The following is a 15,740-nucleotide window of genomic DNA, read 5'->3' on the forward strand; positions in this document are numbered from 1 at the left end:
CGTGAGCAGTGGGAAGAGTTCCAAGTGGCCGGATGGTCAACATTCTTGTTTTCCAGCAGAGGTCACATAAGAATAGACAAAAGTCCATGGATTTGCCAATCCTGATGTCAGAGTAAAGCTATGGGTGGAGATTATTTCCCATTAAGTTCTTTCTTGACCTTAGTAAGTGGGGATGCAATTTAGTTTCTGCTTTCAAAGTTCAGATGAGTAGAGTATGTGAGAGGAGCTTGGTATGGAGCCAGTTTGCAAATGTTCTCTCTTCCAATAAGATGGTAAATTCTTTGAGGAATAAGGAAGGCACATAAAGATGAGTAAGACCCGGTCCTAACCCTCAGCGTTTATAACAAATAAGAAATAAGATATCTGTAGTACAAGGTGGGACATATATTATAAAATATTATAGGAATTCAAAAGAGGCATACACTACATCCAAACAATCAGAAGAGGCTGCTTACCTCTCCTCAACTGTTATTACAGAGATTTGCTTACTTAACATTTACATACTTAACACTTAAACTATATTCACTGCCTGACTTTTTCTCTTTAACAAATCTGATGAATTATTAATAAAGTTCCATTTATTCCAAAATCCAAGGAAACTTCAAACTCATTCATGAGATATTTATTAAAATAACACATTTAGGGAAAAAAATCAATACAATTGTATACATCATTACTGAAAACTGTATACCATCATACAAAAAAGGATTTTATTTTGGGAAATCAATTCCTAATTTATGGCAAGTTTTACTTTCAGAAATAAAACCACAAAACAACACAATCTAATTCAATCTTAAAGGCTGGCATGCTGAGCAAGGAATGTTCTTATTCTTTGTAGGAGCTCCTTCTTTACACTGTCAGGTACCAGGGCTGAAATACAAAAATAAAAACATAAGAGTAAAGAAGATCCCAATTAATATATGTCAATTTGAGATTTGGTATTTTATTCAGGACTACCAACAAAATAATTTCAAAAGTAACCCTTATGCTTCAATAAAAAAATAAAGACATTTGAGAAAATAAAGTATATTTGCAATTCATTATTTGAATGAATTATCCAATACCTAAAAATATATTGCACATGTGAAAATTCTTTAAACTAGGAACAGAAAAGGCCTTTTTTAAACAGAGGCTGTAAAAGATTGATGAATGTGATTCAAATGCAACAACTTAATAAGCTTGGTCAAAATTACCATAAACAACAAAAACTGAGAAAACACTGCTAATCTCTCTACTACGCAATTTCTTCAATTTGATATGAAAAAGATCAGCAGGCTTACAGAAAAATGAGCAAAGGAGATGAAGAAAAGGAAAGGCATATAGTTCTTGAATGTAAAAGGAGTTTAACCTCACAACAGAAATGAAAATTAAAACCACATTCACATAGCATGTTTTACCAATGAGACTGGCTAAAATCCAAAGGTCAGTAATGTATGTATTGGCAAGACTGAGGGAAACTGGCCCTCTCATATTAGCTGGTGGGAGAATAAACTGACAAAACATTTTGGGGAAGGTAATTTGGCAATACTGTATTGAAATAAATGCATATGCTTGAATGAGCAAAGATGCAAAAGCTTCAACAGTAGCTGTATTTGTTATACGCTTATTTTTAAAATTTTGAACCATGTAACTGTATTATCTACTCAGAATATTAAACTAAAAATGGGAAAATGGGAGTTCTCTGGTGGCCTAGTGGCTAGGATCCCAGGCTTTCACTGTTGTGTGGCCCAAGTTCAATCCCTGGTTGGGAAACAGAGATCCTGCAAGCCGTGTGGCATGGAAAAAATAAAAATAATAAAGGAAAAAAAGCCCTGCTCTTTGAAATTTAAATTAATATTAAATGTCAATAAATAAATCTACACTATTTTCCCCCTTTTTGGCTACTAAAAATAAGGACAATAGGGAATTAACTATACAGATACTCCTCTTTATAAATTTACTGTAAGCCTGCCTAGAAATAAAGACTACATAATTAATTCAAGTCCACTGCAAATGTGATCACTCTATATGTTAAATATACTTTTAATCAAAATTATGGTGATGGAGAACAGATCAGCTGCCTTGGGGTTAGAGATGTGGTGTGACTATGAAGGAACAGCTTGAGGGAGTTTTTTAGAGTGAATCTATACATGTGTATAAAGTTCATAGAACTGACACTAAAAAAGGGTCAATTTTACTGTATGTTAATTTAAAAAATAAAAACAAATACCTCTCTTGACAATAAAAAGAACACTATGAAAATAAAAGATTTATTTTTACTTCTCTTTTCTTTTTTGCTCATTCTCTAGCAAGGGAGCTACAACGGATTGAAATGTCCAACACACAAGTATTGAAGGAGAAGCAAAGGATGATTTCTACCCTGTTAACAGATTAAGTTCTTAAATGTTAACAGATTAAGCATAAATTACAGAAGAAAAGTAGAAAAAGAAATTATAGAAATTTATTTTAAAACATAAATCCATGGGGAGAACAATAAATACTGCTTTTTCCCCCACATGGTAGCAGTTCAGGGGACTAGTATTCCCTAGTAATAATTTTAAAATCATTTACTTTTCACACTTAAATTCTTTTTACTATTTCTGTGTGAGGAAATAACTAACGGGTCATCTAATTTACCTGCTTCCACTTATAATACAACTCTCCCTCCCCCCACTGACTTCCTCAAATGAAATGATGAAAATAATCTCATTACACTTAATTATATGATGTAATTCCTGACTTAATACTTATTACATATAAATATTTTGTTAATAGTTTGTTAATATACTACTTCCTCTCTTTCCTTTGGCTTCTCTAAACAAGGTATTAAAGGGAGAAATTAAGAAGGTAGTTGAAGTATGAGTCTTAAATATGAATTACCCTGACCATGAAGTTATGGAGCTACCAAATTTGTAATTAGACATTCAAGAAGACATTTTTGTTTATTTTTAATAAGGAAAGAGAGCAATGACTCAGGGGCTGGTGTAAAACTCTGAATTATTAAATATCAGGCTAAAGTTTACAAATCCTAGCTTCAGGTAATATTTGCCTCTACAAAATCCTGTATTATAAAAATGATCTAACAACCACATCAACTTACATTTGTGTACTGTTTTAACAGTGCAAAAACGTTTTACACCTCTTACTTGTTTGTTACTCAAGACCATGCACAAAAGTTGGTGAGGCAACTATAACTCTTCCCAAAGAGGAGATGCAAGTACCCACATAATTTTGGAAAGGGTGCCTTTCCTTGTAAAAAGAAAGAAAAGCTGCACCAGCAAAAGAGAGAAAAAAAAATCACGTCTTAGCCCACAATTCCTTTCACACAATTTGTATTCATTCCTTACCTCTGCCTTTTGGTGTGATTTCAGCCACCAAGTCATCAACAGTAACGTGTTCTAGTCCTTTTTCTTTAATTACCTCTTATGCAAAAGCAAAAAACAAATCATATCATTTAAAATCATTATCTGTAAGAAAGATTTTCATAGAGGAAGGGTTAAGATCATGTTTTTAGAGTACAGACTGGTCTTTAAAAAAAAAAAGAGGACACTTCTTTTTTTCTTTTCTAATGAAGGTTTATTTCAACCTTAAACACAGTATGTATTCACCAGATCCAAAACATAAAATAATTATAACACTTAGAATGAATCTGAACTGTAAATTCAAATCTAATATTTGTAAAAAACTGGAAACTTACAACTGCACAGATCTTATTTCACGATAATAATATCAGCTCTTGAATGTATGGAGGGGAAAAAACTGTAATTTAAGTCTAACTTGTAATTTCACAGCCCCAAATTAAAATATAGAACAACTCCTTTGCTCCTTTCTCTTCTCTAGGCTGGGCCAAAAGAAGGAGAAAGGAGTTTACACTTATTGGACCCCTATTATGTGCTGGGTGCTTTGCATCATTTAATATTCACGATAAGCTGACAGGCTGGGCATTTTTCCCACTTCAGAGGTGCGGCAAGTGAGGCTTAAAGATTAAATAACTCATTCAAACACGACTTGAAATCCAGCTCTAGTCTTACCAGTGAAGGTCTGTATGACCTCAAAGTCTATGCTTTTATTAATTTGGCACATTGCCTTCTTCCGGTTAATGATATAAATAGTTTCTATTATCATTTGTAGAAACCAATACGAGAATTCATTGTAAATATCCAGAATTCCAGCATACCAAAAGCTGAGCCAGAAAGGAAGGAGGCTCATCTTAGTGACACTTGTAATTGTATCTAATGGCATAATCATCAATACCTAATTGCAATTTAACAAGCTCCCATTTTATAATTTTAAAAATACATGTAATTTTCTAAGAGCTTTTATAGATGATTTTTTCAAAAAATAACACTGCTAAAGATAGGAGATATAATTCCTGTAAGTCTGCCAACCGTAAAGTGCTCAATGTGTTAAGAAAAACAGACTAGGAATAATTAATGTTTCACTTTGAGTAGGCACAGCAAAAAAGGTGGGATTCCATATTCCATGCCAGAGGAAATCTTGCCTCACTTGTTTTAAGAGAAACACAAAGAAAATTTCTACAAATTAAGGAATAGGTCTACATATTATCACTGAGAGGAGGTAATCTATTACCACAAGCTTCAATTTTCTATTTGTTTAAAATTATGCTTGAGCACTCAATATATCTTAAAATACTGACTATAATTTTTCTAATGAATTCCAAACCAACACAGTTGAGAGCTATGGAATTAGCTTATCTTCTAAATGAAACAGATTACCTTTACAGTGTGCCTTCAACTGATCCTTCCAGCCACATTCAATTAATTTAGCTCTCAGCAACTCTTTGAGGCTGTTGAAAAAGAAGTGTTTCCAAATTAAACTACAATAGTGTTCAAGTGTACAATATCTTAGATAGGAATGCTTGAAGCAAAGCTTCAACTGTTCAATTAAAAATCCCACCTTCCAGTTATAAAACTTTAACCATGGCCTAATCTTGGTTCTACCACTAAAAAGTTCTTTGGTCTTATGCAAGTCATTTAAAGGCTGGGCCTCATTTCTGTCATCAGTAAAATTCAATGAAGTGGATGGGGTACAATTCTTCTTAAGAAACCCTACTCTCTGGCCTTCTTACACACTTTCTACTTCCCTCCACCAACAGGAATATTGTGGGTTTTGTACAACTTCAGAAGGGTATTAGTTGAGTTTGAAGCAGCTGTACTTTTGAAATCTTCAAACTCCAAAATCCATTCTTTAACTACAAATTCTTACCCATTAGCTCTCTTATTGCCCCGTTATATATCTAATCTCAGGCTTGCCCCTCCCTTTTTCTCATTGTCCTTCTAAATTACACATTAACTATGGTATTTCATTAATTCTAAGACTGTGTTTTCCCACATTTTAACAAGTCAGTAATTGGCATGCCTATCATAATTTAATTGGCAGTATTTTCTTTATTCTTAAAGGTTAAAAAAATATTGGTGGGTATTACAACTAATGGCATCATGGGTGCAATAAAATATTTTATCTTTCTGCAATACCTAGTCTTATAAAACCTCAATCTTCAACCTAAATCACCTCATTTCTCAGCTTAAACATGTCAAGTCCCAAACCAAACTGCTTCTTTTTCAGTATTCCTAACATCCATTATGTGACATTTCCATCTAGATGTTTAAGTCATTTAATCGTAACAGGGACAAAACCCAACTCTTGCTTCTCTTCCATCTCAAGCTGTTCTCCTTGTCAGACTGGCAACTCCATTCTTCTGGATCCTCAGACTAGAAACCTTGGCAGCAACCTTCACTCAGCAATTTTTATTTATTTATGATTATTATTTTTTGCCGTACGCGGGCCTCTCACTGTTGTGGCCTCTCCTGTTGCGGAGCACAGGCTCCGGACACGCAGGCTCAGCGGCCATGGCTCACGGGCCCAGCCGCTCCGCGGCACGTGGGATCCTCCCGGACCGGGGCACAAACCTGCGTCCCCTGCATCGGCAGGCGGACTCTCAAGCACTGCGCCACCAGGGAAGCCCCACTCAGCAATTTTGATAACACTAACGTCCAACCCATAAGCACATCCTATTGGTTCCAGTTTTAAAATATATACCTGAAATCCAAATGTTTCTCACCACCTCTGCCATTACTACCTAGTTGAAGCCACCATCTTCTCTTGACTGGACTGTTGCCAAAGCCTCCTAACTCGTCCCCCTGCTACTTTCCTTGTACACGTCCTTCTCCTCTCACTGCTCAAAACCCTCCAGTGGCTTCCCAATTTACTCAGAATACAATTTCAAGTCCTTACTACAACCTAAATGACCCCGCAAGGTCTGTCCCCTCCGAAGCAATGCCTCTGACTTTACTGTTTCTCTCCTTCACCCAGCTGACTCAGTCTTATTAGTTTCCATGGGTTCCTCAAAATGCCAGGCAAGGGAACTCCCTGGCTGTCCAGTGGTTAGGACTTGGCGCTTTCACTGCTGGAGCCTCGGTTCCATCCCTGGTCCGGGAACTAAGGTCCCACAAGGCACACAAGGAAAAAAAAAATGCCAGGAAAGCTCCTGTGTCAGGACCATGGCTCTTAGGAGTCCGCTCACTCCCTCATATCCTTTTGATCTCAGTGAAGCCTACTTTTTTTTCTTATCCAAAATAACACACCTGATTATTCTCTGCTTTATTTTCCCTCTAGAACTCATCACCATCTGACATATTACACATTATTTTCTGTCTCCTCCCATTAGAATGTAAGCTGTGTAAAAGAACAGGCTTCATTTTGTTCACTACTATATCTCCAGCACCTAACAGGACATGGCATATGGTAGAAACTCAGTAACTTTAAGCTGCATGAATGAAAACAGATAAAAAAACAGTAATACATAATACCCTACACCCATTATTGGCAATACTATCCTCTCAGTTTCCCAAGGCACTGTTCTAGAGGCTTTCTTCCTCCTCATTCCTCATGTCAAGGGTTGTTGATTTTACTTAAAAAAAAAAAACCTGTAAGTTCTCCTTTCCATTTTTGCTGTTTTCCACTTTTAACCTATTATCTTCTGCAATTTATCTCTAGCCCTTCAAGTCTATCCTCCATACTGCCAAAATAACATTCCTAAAGTGCAAATATGATCTAGTCAGTCCCTTTCTTAGAATTTTTTAATGACTCCCACCACCCAAGGATAAAGTCAACAACAGATGTTTTTGCAAACTACCACCTATTTTCCTGCCATTTCTTTGACAGTAAAAACACTTCACAACTCTCGGTGTAAGAAATCTGGGTAGGGCTCTAGCAATGGAAATGTGACCTAGGCAACGCTGATTATGAATGGCCTATTACCTTAAGTAGGATGGTAATCTAGCTAGGTCCTTTACTGAAACTACTAGGAGAACGGTAGTCTCAGGTGGAGAGATGTAAATTTTGAACCGCTAATTTCTGCCACCTTGTGGGTAGTGCCTTCTTGAGAATAAAGCCAACAGAGAGGAAAGCAGAGATGAGACGGAAAGACAGACATGTTCTTGGCAACAAGTTTTGAGTGCCTGAAGCACCTTCAAGCCCTAGACTTTTAGTCACACGATCTTATATAGAATTGGCTGAGCCAGTTACTGAGTTCAGTTTCTTATCATTGTGAATGGAAAGATTTCTGATTATACAAAAGCCACATTTCTCCTGTCCACTGTCTTTCACATTTTAACTGCACAGTTTCCCAGAATATTATCATATTGTAACAAATCTCTTTGACTTTGCATATTCGGTTCCATTTGCCTAGACTGTCCTTTCTCCTTTACCGGGTTGGGGAACTGCGAATCCTTCTTACCCAGCTGAAGTACCACTTCTACTATTTTGTGAGAGCTTTACTGATTACCTTAATCCCCAGGTAGAACTGAGAGATCCCTCTTGTTCCTTATATATATTTCTCTCATACAATTTATCACCCTGCTCCTGGAAGCCTTTTTTGATTCCTTAGACTCTCCTCTGTACTTCCAAACCTGTTCATTCTTCAAATATTTACCTGGCCAATTATGTGCTAGGCACGATGCTCGGTATACAGTAGTATTTCTGCTGTCGAGGAACTCAGATTCTATTGATACAAACTAGCAAAGGAGGTGATTATAATACAAAGTGATTAAATACTATGATGGAACAAGGTATTTGGGAGTTAACAGATTTCTAGAAGAGATGATACTTAAATTAAGACCTGATAATGAGCTAGAATTAGTTAAAGATGGGGGGAAGGAAGAAGAATGTTTCAGAGAGTAGGAATAGCACACACTGCTCTGAGGTTAAGAGAGCTTGGTAACTGAAACTGGTTCCATCATGTTGTCTCCCTGTTAAAAAGTGGGTAACATTTTATCTTCAATTGTAGTTATCTGGGTATGTATTTTTCTTCTCCATTAGATTAGACATTTTTTGAGAGAGAGTCACTTCCTGTTCATCTTTGTACATGATCCACTTCCCCCCAAGTCTTGCAATATTGAACAGACCTAAGCATTTTTAACAGATGTTAGGAATTGCTTTTGATAATCTCAATTTTCTGTAATTATTTCCACTGACATCAGTTTTGTTACTTTTTAGATTCTTATAACTGTAATTTAAAGATGTTAAACGTAATTAATTAACACAATCGATTACTTACCGTTCTCTTTCTCCAGTTTCTATCAACTTTTGGTTAATTGCTGCTCTCATCTGCGCATCTTTGTTCATCTTGCTAACCTGAACATCAACATGTATTTTCAGATATAGAACACTTACAAAGCATTTTCTTCTAAATCCTCTCAAGCACCTCAACACATTTAACATTCTGTCTATCGACTGAAGGGGTGATAAATTTCAACAATGTGTTAACAAGGTCCTTACTCCTAATATTATTTACTGCATCCCAAGAAGTCATGATCATGACTTTACAATTTTCTTCCCCCATGTACCCTTTATTAATGAGTCTCTGGATAATGACAATTACTGTAACATTTATTAAACACTTATGTACCTGGAACTGAGCTAACGCACTAAGTTTTTAATCTCATTTAATTCCCAGATCTTATTCTTTTATGCAAGTACTATTAACATAGTTTGTATTTTACAGATGAGGAAACTGAGGCACCGAGATAGAAAAGTGGTGAAGGCAGGACTTGAACTCAGGTACTGTGACCCCAGAAGCCGCAAAATACTTTAACCGCACATAATAACTGACTGCTAATCATTTCTGCATCTTAATTAACTGTATTCAAAATTTGGGGTAAGCTATATAACCTAAGTATCAATAGAAGAGTAAGCACAGTTTGTGAAAAATGAAATTCCTGGGTAAGGATCTGAAGTGCTTTACTTTACTTTCCACTAGTATGTACCCAGAATTACAACTGCCAAACTAGCTGTAAGTATGTGTGTGTGTATGCTCTTTATCAAAGCTTGCTGGTTGGGTTAAGGAGAAAACAAGTATCAAATTAATTCCTAACTTAGAAAATTCTCAGTTTTCAGTAAAAACGGACAACCAAAACGGTGTAAAAAGGACTGGGAGGATAAACTGTAAAACCTGGAATAAGCTAACGTTACTCCACTTATCTGTCACCAACTTGAGACTACTTCTGTTGTCCCCAACCTCGCCGCCTCTATGAAGACTCAAGACTGGCAGTGAGTTTTCGGAGTTTTTTTTTTTTTTTTTTTTTTAATGGAACAGGAAAAAGGAGAGATTGAGAAGTGACTAGGATATGTTTGCTTTTGCAGTTGGAGGCTAACATTTTCAAAATAATACTAAGGTCTAGTCCGTACCATTAGCAGAATACTGAACTTGATCTTGCCTTGGCCCCCAAAATACGGAGAGTGACCTTGGACAAGTCAGTTCTTAAAGGCCTCAGTTTTCTCACTGGTAAAACAAGGGCGCTAGGGGATCCCTCCCAGTTCAGACAGTCTTTGGGAAAACAGAATAGGGCGGAGACAGCGGGAGAGGCGGGAGGGGAGGAGCCAGAAACAAAGCGAGGACTGGCTTCAGGCCAACTCCGGTAGCACGCCCTGTCGGAGAGCCCTACAGGCCCGCGAGCGCGGGTCGGGGAAGCTAACGAAAGACAGCACATCGAAAGGAGCCTGGGCTGGGCCCGGGTCCCGGCCCTGAGGACCACGGGCATAGCTCACCACCATCACCGCGGGCGAGGGCCGTCCCTTCCCAGCGACGAAATGACCCTTGCGCTGACGACCGTTACCTACCACACTCTTCGGCTGCCCGGACCTAGACCCTCAGTAGCTCGGGCACCTAAGCACACAGAAAGCTAGCACACGCATTTCCGGGGCGGGGTCTCGCCACCCTGCCTATAATGTGAGAATTTAACCAGCGCGGGCCGCCTCCTGGTCGCTCAGCCCTCTGGGTAAGAGAGTCCAGATCCTACTGTCGCACGGGCATTAAGTTCCCTAAAAACTACATATCCCAATATGCAACAGAGCCAACTTCCCCGTGGGCACTACGTTACCCAGAAGGGATGTTACGCCGCAGTGTTTTCTGGGATGGGAAGCACGCCGCCTCCCAGCCACGGTAATATGCGTGAAGCGCGGACCTTTCAACCCGAACTTTATTAATTCTCCGGCTAGGCTCCTGGAAGGCGATGGAGGTGGCCGCTAATTGCTCCCTGCGGGTGAAGAGACCTCTGTTGGATCCCCGCTTCGAGGGTTATAAGCTTTCCCTCGAGCCACTGCCCTGTTACCAGCTGGAGCTTGACGCAGGTGGGTAGCGGCGGTGCCCCCTAGCACTCTGTTCCTTTCTCCTTTTGGCTTCCGAAACTCGACGCTTCCCGCATTTTCTTCTTTTCTGACTCCGTGTAGCCAGGCGACCGTGGCCTTCCTCACGGCCTGCCGGGCAGGGGTGGACCAGAGTGGCTGGTTCTGGAGAATGATGCCCATCCCCGGCCCCCGAGGGAGCCGCCTTCGAGTGGCTCTGCCGTATCGGGACCCTGGGCCGGCTCTAGGCTCCGCTGCCCGTGCTCCGAGGTCCTGCATGCGGGTGCTTTCTGGGCTCCGCCCGCCTGTCGGTCCTGGCCTGGCCCCTGCTGCGGAGAGAGCTCAGGGCAGGCTTTCCTCCTGGAGCATTCCCTGTAAACGTGTGCGTTGAGAAGTCACACCTCTTTGGAGGACCTTCTGCTTCTGTTTCCTCTGGCCGAGACCCAGTTCTTAGAAGAGAAACTCCATTGCAGTTAGGAGCGTTTTCAATTACCTACGTGCCATCAGATTAAGGACTCTATCGTAGATTACATCTCGAGAAATACTTGAGGAAAAGTTGGTTTAGTACCCAGACTTCTACTACTTGTTTTGTTTATCTGTAGGTGGCGGGAATATTCATCCTTGTTTTTACAAGGTATGTCATTTTTGTTAATGATAAAGAGCTCAAAGATTGCATTTTTAATACACAGCCCTGCTGATTCTGATGCATGATGTCAGTGGATCACACTTTGAGAAGCAATCTAGAGTTAATAAGTTTTATAGAATCAAATACATGTTTATTCATTTAATATATAAATTATATAAGTTCAGAAATCTCTGTTGAGAGCCTGTTTTATGTTACATGTTGATACAATCAAGATGAATATGACACAGCCAGTAACATAAAAATGCTGTTGTCTAGTTAGGAAGAAAAGTGTAAGCAAATAATTACAAGACAGTAAGGCAGTGATAGGGATATGTACAAAACATATTGATAATGTTTCAGTATCTTTCCCAAACCAGCCTGGGACATCTGGGAAAGCTTCCAAAAGAAGTTGATATCTAAGTTGAGCTTTAAAGATTAGGTAGTTGATCAGGGTAAGAGAAAATGAGCTTGATGTTTCTTTTCATTCCCTTCCTTTCTCTCTCCCACCCCATATAAATGAATGATACCACCATGTTAGTTAGCCTTGCATTAAAAAACCACCCCAAAACTCAGTGGCTCAAAACAGTAAGCAGTTATTATTGCTTACAAGCCTACAGGTCAGCTAGGTGGTTCTAGTCATGACTGTACTTTCTCATATGTTTGGGGTTTCTCTGGCTGTAGGCTCGTTTAAGATGATTTCAGATGGTCTTTATCCTTCAGCATGCTGGCACAGGGTTATTCCAAGAGTCTTGTCTTGAAGAGTTTTTCAAGCTCTGATTGCAGTAAGTGTGCTATTGTCCCGTTGGCCGAAGCAAGTCGTATAATCAAGCTTAGAGTCAATATGGGAAGCTCAAACCAAAGGGCATAATAGGTCCAGGGAAGCATAAAAAATTGGGACTACTAGTGCAGGTTGACATAATTGCTCATGCGAGAGTCACCTTTGGTGTATTTCTTCTCTTTTATCCCCTATTGTTTCTCAGCAAATCTAGTCAGCTCAAAATCTTGACTTCTCCATGCCTCTACCGTTGTGCAAATCCTTGTTATCTCTTACCTGAACTATAGTACCTTCCTGACTAGGCTTCCTGCCTTCGATTTTGGGCTCCTTCATTCCATTCTTTGGAAGGCAGTACTTATAGTTTTTATCGATAACTCTGCATTTGTTTGATATCTGTTTCCTCCAGTAGACTGTGAGCTCCATGGATACAGTGGTGTTTCTCTTGTGCTTGGCATAGTGGGTACTCAATACATTGAGTGAATGAAGAAGAGAGGTTGTTGAGGTCATTCCATTCATGGGAAGCATGAGCAAACGGAAAAAATTAGATTGTGTGCAGGGCACTATTGCTGTATTGCCTGAGCAAAAAATCTACTGGGAAAATGAGAGGACTTAGGTGAGGGCACGTTTTGTCTTTTGGACTTTATCCTGTGAGTAAGTGTTTCCCAGACTTTTCCATGGGCAATTACAATAAAAAATAAAGCTCAGCTGTCATTGATTTACCAACTTTTTAATTTGCTAAGTGTAGGTGTTTCTTAAGAACTGTCATGTACTCACCCACCCTTTCATAAACAAAAGGATATTTTGACACCAAAAAAGCAGGAAGCAAAATCTCACAATAAATAGTCCTCTTAATCGAATACATTAACTTTATGAAAAGCTGAGTTGTTCTTTTACGCCCCTCATTTCACCAGTGTTGGTCTTAGATTCTGTTTGGGATGCACAGGTGGAGGTGATGAGGTGCCATTTAGGGTTTTAAGTGTGGAAGGGAAGTGGCAGGTTTGGGGATTCAGTAGTTCACTACTAGGCTCTGTGGAGATTGAGTTTGGAAGATGAGGGGAATGGAGATGGGGAGACCAGCTTGGAGGCTTTGCAACAGTTCACATGAGGAGCTTTCATTAAGAATTAATTACTTGAGGAGGATGAAGAAGAGGTTAATTCTTTTAAAAACTGCCATTTCTAGAGGTATTGTGAGGTGTGATTGAGCTACTTCTCCTGACAGTTTGATTTCTTTTATAACCAACCTAAAGGGTTCATGTTAATTCAGCAGACTGTTGGTGGGCACCTGTGGTGTGTGAAGCTTCCCAATTGGGATGTGAGAATGAAGATGTGGTGTCTGGTCTCAACTTGCTTGGAGCTTTGAGTTTTATTCTCTTGTCTTAAATGTTATTAAGTTGTTCTGAAACCCCCTATGCTACATAAACAGTAAATGTCACTTTGTCTTTTTCTTTTCCAAAGAACTGAGCAAAAAAACCTTTTGTTAAAATTGTAACTGCCCTTTGAGCCAGCAGTTCCACTTCTGGACATTTATCTTATATTTTTTCCCTAGACTCTTCATTAAGTAAATGTATATATTTTCCTCCTATATTTCACCTAGCTAACTCATACTCTGTTCTTTCATCTTGGTTTACATGTTACTCAGATTCCTTTCTTGACTATCTAGTAAAAATCTATACTATAGAATCTATACAAATTACAATCTGTACTTTTCCACAGTACCTGATTCTTCATAGACTTTATCACACTTTAGCATTTGGTGTTTCTCTGCTGTATCCATTTCTCTGCTAAGACTGCTAGTTCTGTATTGAGGGTCCTGTGTCCTTCTTTTTCAGTGTTTCATCTCTGGAGCTGCAGCATGACTGATGAATAACAGAAGATTTTATATCACAACCTAAACAGCTTTATTGAGCTACAACAATAATCTACACATATCTAAGTGTATAGGTTGATAAGTTTTGACATATGTTCATATACACTCATGAATTCATCACCACAATCAAGATATTAAACTTAGGGCTTCCCTGGTGGCGCAGTGGTTGAGGGTCCGCCTGCCGATGCAAGGGACACGGGTTCATGCCCCGGTCCGGGAAGGAAGATTCCACAGGCCGCGGAGCGGCTGGGCCTGTAAGCCATGGCTGCTGAGCCTGCGCGTCCGGAGCCTCTGCTCCGCAAAGGGAGAGGCCATAACAGTGAGAGGCCCACCTACCGCAAAAAAAAAAAAAAAAAGATATTAAACTTAGCTACCATCCCCAAAAGTTCCCTTGTGCCTTTCTGTAACTGGCCCTCTGTTCCTCCCTCTCCCCTCTCAGTCCCTAAGCCACAACTGCTCTGTCACTGTAGATTCGTTTGTATTTTCTAAAGTATTATATACATAGAATTACACAGTATGTACTTTCTTGTCTGGCTTCTCTTACTCAGCATAATTACTTTGAATTTATTCTTGTTGCATGAGAGAGAGATTTTGAAATCTCTGGCTATAATTGTGGATTTTTCTCTTCTTCCTTGCAGTTCTGTCAGTTTTTGCTTCATATATTTTATGTTGCATAAACATTATTGATTATTATGTTCTCTTGATAAATTGACCACTTTATCATTATGAAAGAACCTTTATATCCTTGGCGATAGTCTGCCCTGAATTCTCCTGTTTGATAGTAAAATAGTCACTTCAGCTTTCTTCTAATTAATGTTACCATAGTGTATACATATATATCTTCCATTCTTTTACTTTTAACCTATTTGTGTCTTAGTATTTAACATGCATTTCTTTCTTTTTTTAAAATTTATTTTATTGAAGTATAGTTGATTACAATGTTGTGTTGATAACATTTCTTTTTGGCAAAAATAGGTCTTTTTTATTCAAACTGATAGTCTTTATCTTGTGATAAGACTTTACATTTAATGTGTTTATTGATTTTGTTAGGTTTGGGTCTTTCATCTTGCTGTTGGTAGTCTGTTGGTCCCATTTAGTCTTTGGGAGAATGGAAGTTTCCTGCTTTTCTGCCTTCTTTTGGATTGAGTATTTTTAAATGAATCCATTTTTATCACATTTGTTGGCTTATTAGCTATAGCTCTTTGTTTTGTTATTTTAGGGTTTATAGTATACATCTTTAAATTATTACATGGTGCATTCAAATGATATTGTACTGTTTCATGTGTAGTATAAGAACTTAACAAAAGTATACTTCCATTTCCTTTATGCTATTGTTGTGCATTTTACTTTTACATATTACTATAAACTTGTAATACGTTGTTATTATTTTTGTTTAAATAGTTAATTATCTCTTAAAGAGAAGTAAAAAGTAGAGAAAAAATCTTATATATTTACATTTCTGGTGCTCTTCATTCCTTTATGTAGATCCATATTTTTATCTGTATAATTTTCCTCCGCCTGAAGGACTTTTAATATTTCTTGCAGTGTGGGTCTTTGCCTTGATTTTCAAAAGATACTTTTGCTATGTGCAGAATTCTAGGTTAACAGCTTTTTGCTTTCAATACTTTAAAGATGTTACCCCTTGTCTTATTACTTTTATTGTTTCTGATGAGAAATTGTATGTTAGCCTTTGTTCTTTTATGCATAATATCTTTTTCTTCTCTGGCTGCTTTTAAGACTTTTCTCTTTCATATTGGTTTGGAGCGGTTTGATTATGTTGTGTGTTGATGTGGTTTTCCTCATGATACTTGTGCTTGGGGTTTGTTGAACTTCCTAGATCCATGGGTTTA

The 15,740-nt window shown here is 38.4% G+C and overlaps 2 protein-coding genes across 3 annotated transcripts in view; one reads left to right on the plus strand and one right to left on the minus strand.

Annotated features, from left to right (window-relative positions):
- Window positions 1-589: 589 nt before the first annotated feature.
- On the minus strand, window positions 590-10,198 carry ENY2 (ENY2 transcription and export complex 2 subunit). 2 transcript variants are annotated; one of them, XM_029223196.1, is made up of 5 exons: window positions 10,048-10,198; window positions 8,558-8,634; window positions 4,716-4,786; window positions 3,327-3,401; window positions 590-870 (listed from the first exon to the last, which is right to left on the minus strand). In XM_029223196.1, exons 1-5 carry the CDS (start codon window positions 10,051-10,053, stop codon window positions 794-796), a joined length of 306 nt encoding a protein of 101 aa, XP_029079029.1. In that variant the 5' UTR covers window positions 10,054-10,198; the 3' UTR covers window positions 590-793. The 2 variants fall into 2 exon arrangements, with proteins under 2 accessions (XP_029079029.1, XP_029079031.1); XM_029223198.1 differs by having other exon boundaries at window positions 607-870; window positions 10,120-10,194.
- An 81-nt stretch (window positions 10,199-10,279) lies between these two features.
- The window catches only part of NUDCD1 (NudC domain containing 1), an 87,433-nt gene continuing 81,972 nt past the window's right edge, over window positions 10,280-15,740 (plus strand). Inside the window, exon 1 of the mRNA XM_029223144.1 lies at window positions 10,280-10,629. Coding sequence (XP_029078977.1) covers window positions 10,512-10,629 — 118 coding nt within the window. The 5' untranslated portion in view covers window positions 10,280-10,511. The remainder of the gene's footprint in view (window positions 10,630-15,740) is intronic.

The sequence above is a fragment of the Monodon monoceros genome, unplaced genomic scaffold (genome assembly GCF_005190385.1).
Source record: "Monodon monoceros isolate NGI ecotype Baffin Bay Population unplaced genomic scaffold, NGI_Narwhal_1 Super_Scaffold_14, whole genome shotgun sequence".
In the NCBI taxonomy this organism is placed as follows: Eukaryota; Metazoa; Chordata; class Mammalia; order Artiodactyla; family Monodontidae; genus Monodon; species Monodon monoceros.

Coding starts and splice junctions, on each gene's coding strand:
- ENY2 (XM_029223196.1), bottom strand. Junction 4,787..8,557: donor GAAACTGGAGAAAGAGAACG/GTAAGTAATCGA, acceptor CTTTTTCAACAG/CCTCAAAGAGTTGCTGAGAG. Junction 3,402..4,715: donor GTTGAAGGCACACTGTAAAG/GTAATCTGTTTC, acceptor CTTTTGCATAAG/AGGTAATTAAAGAAAAAGGA.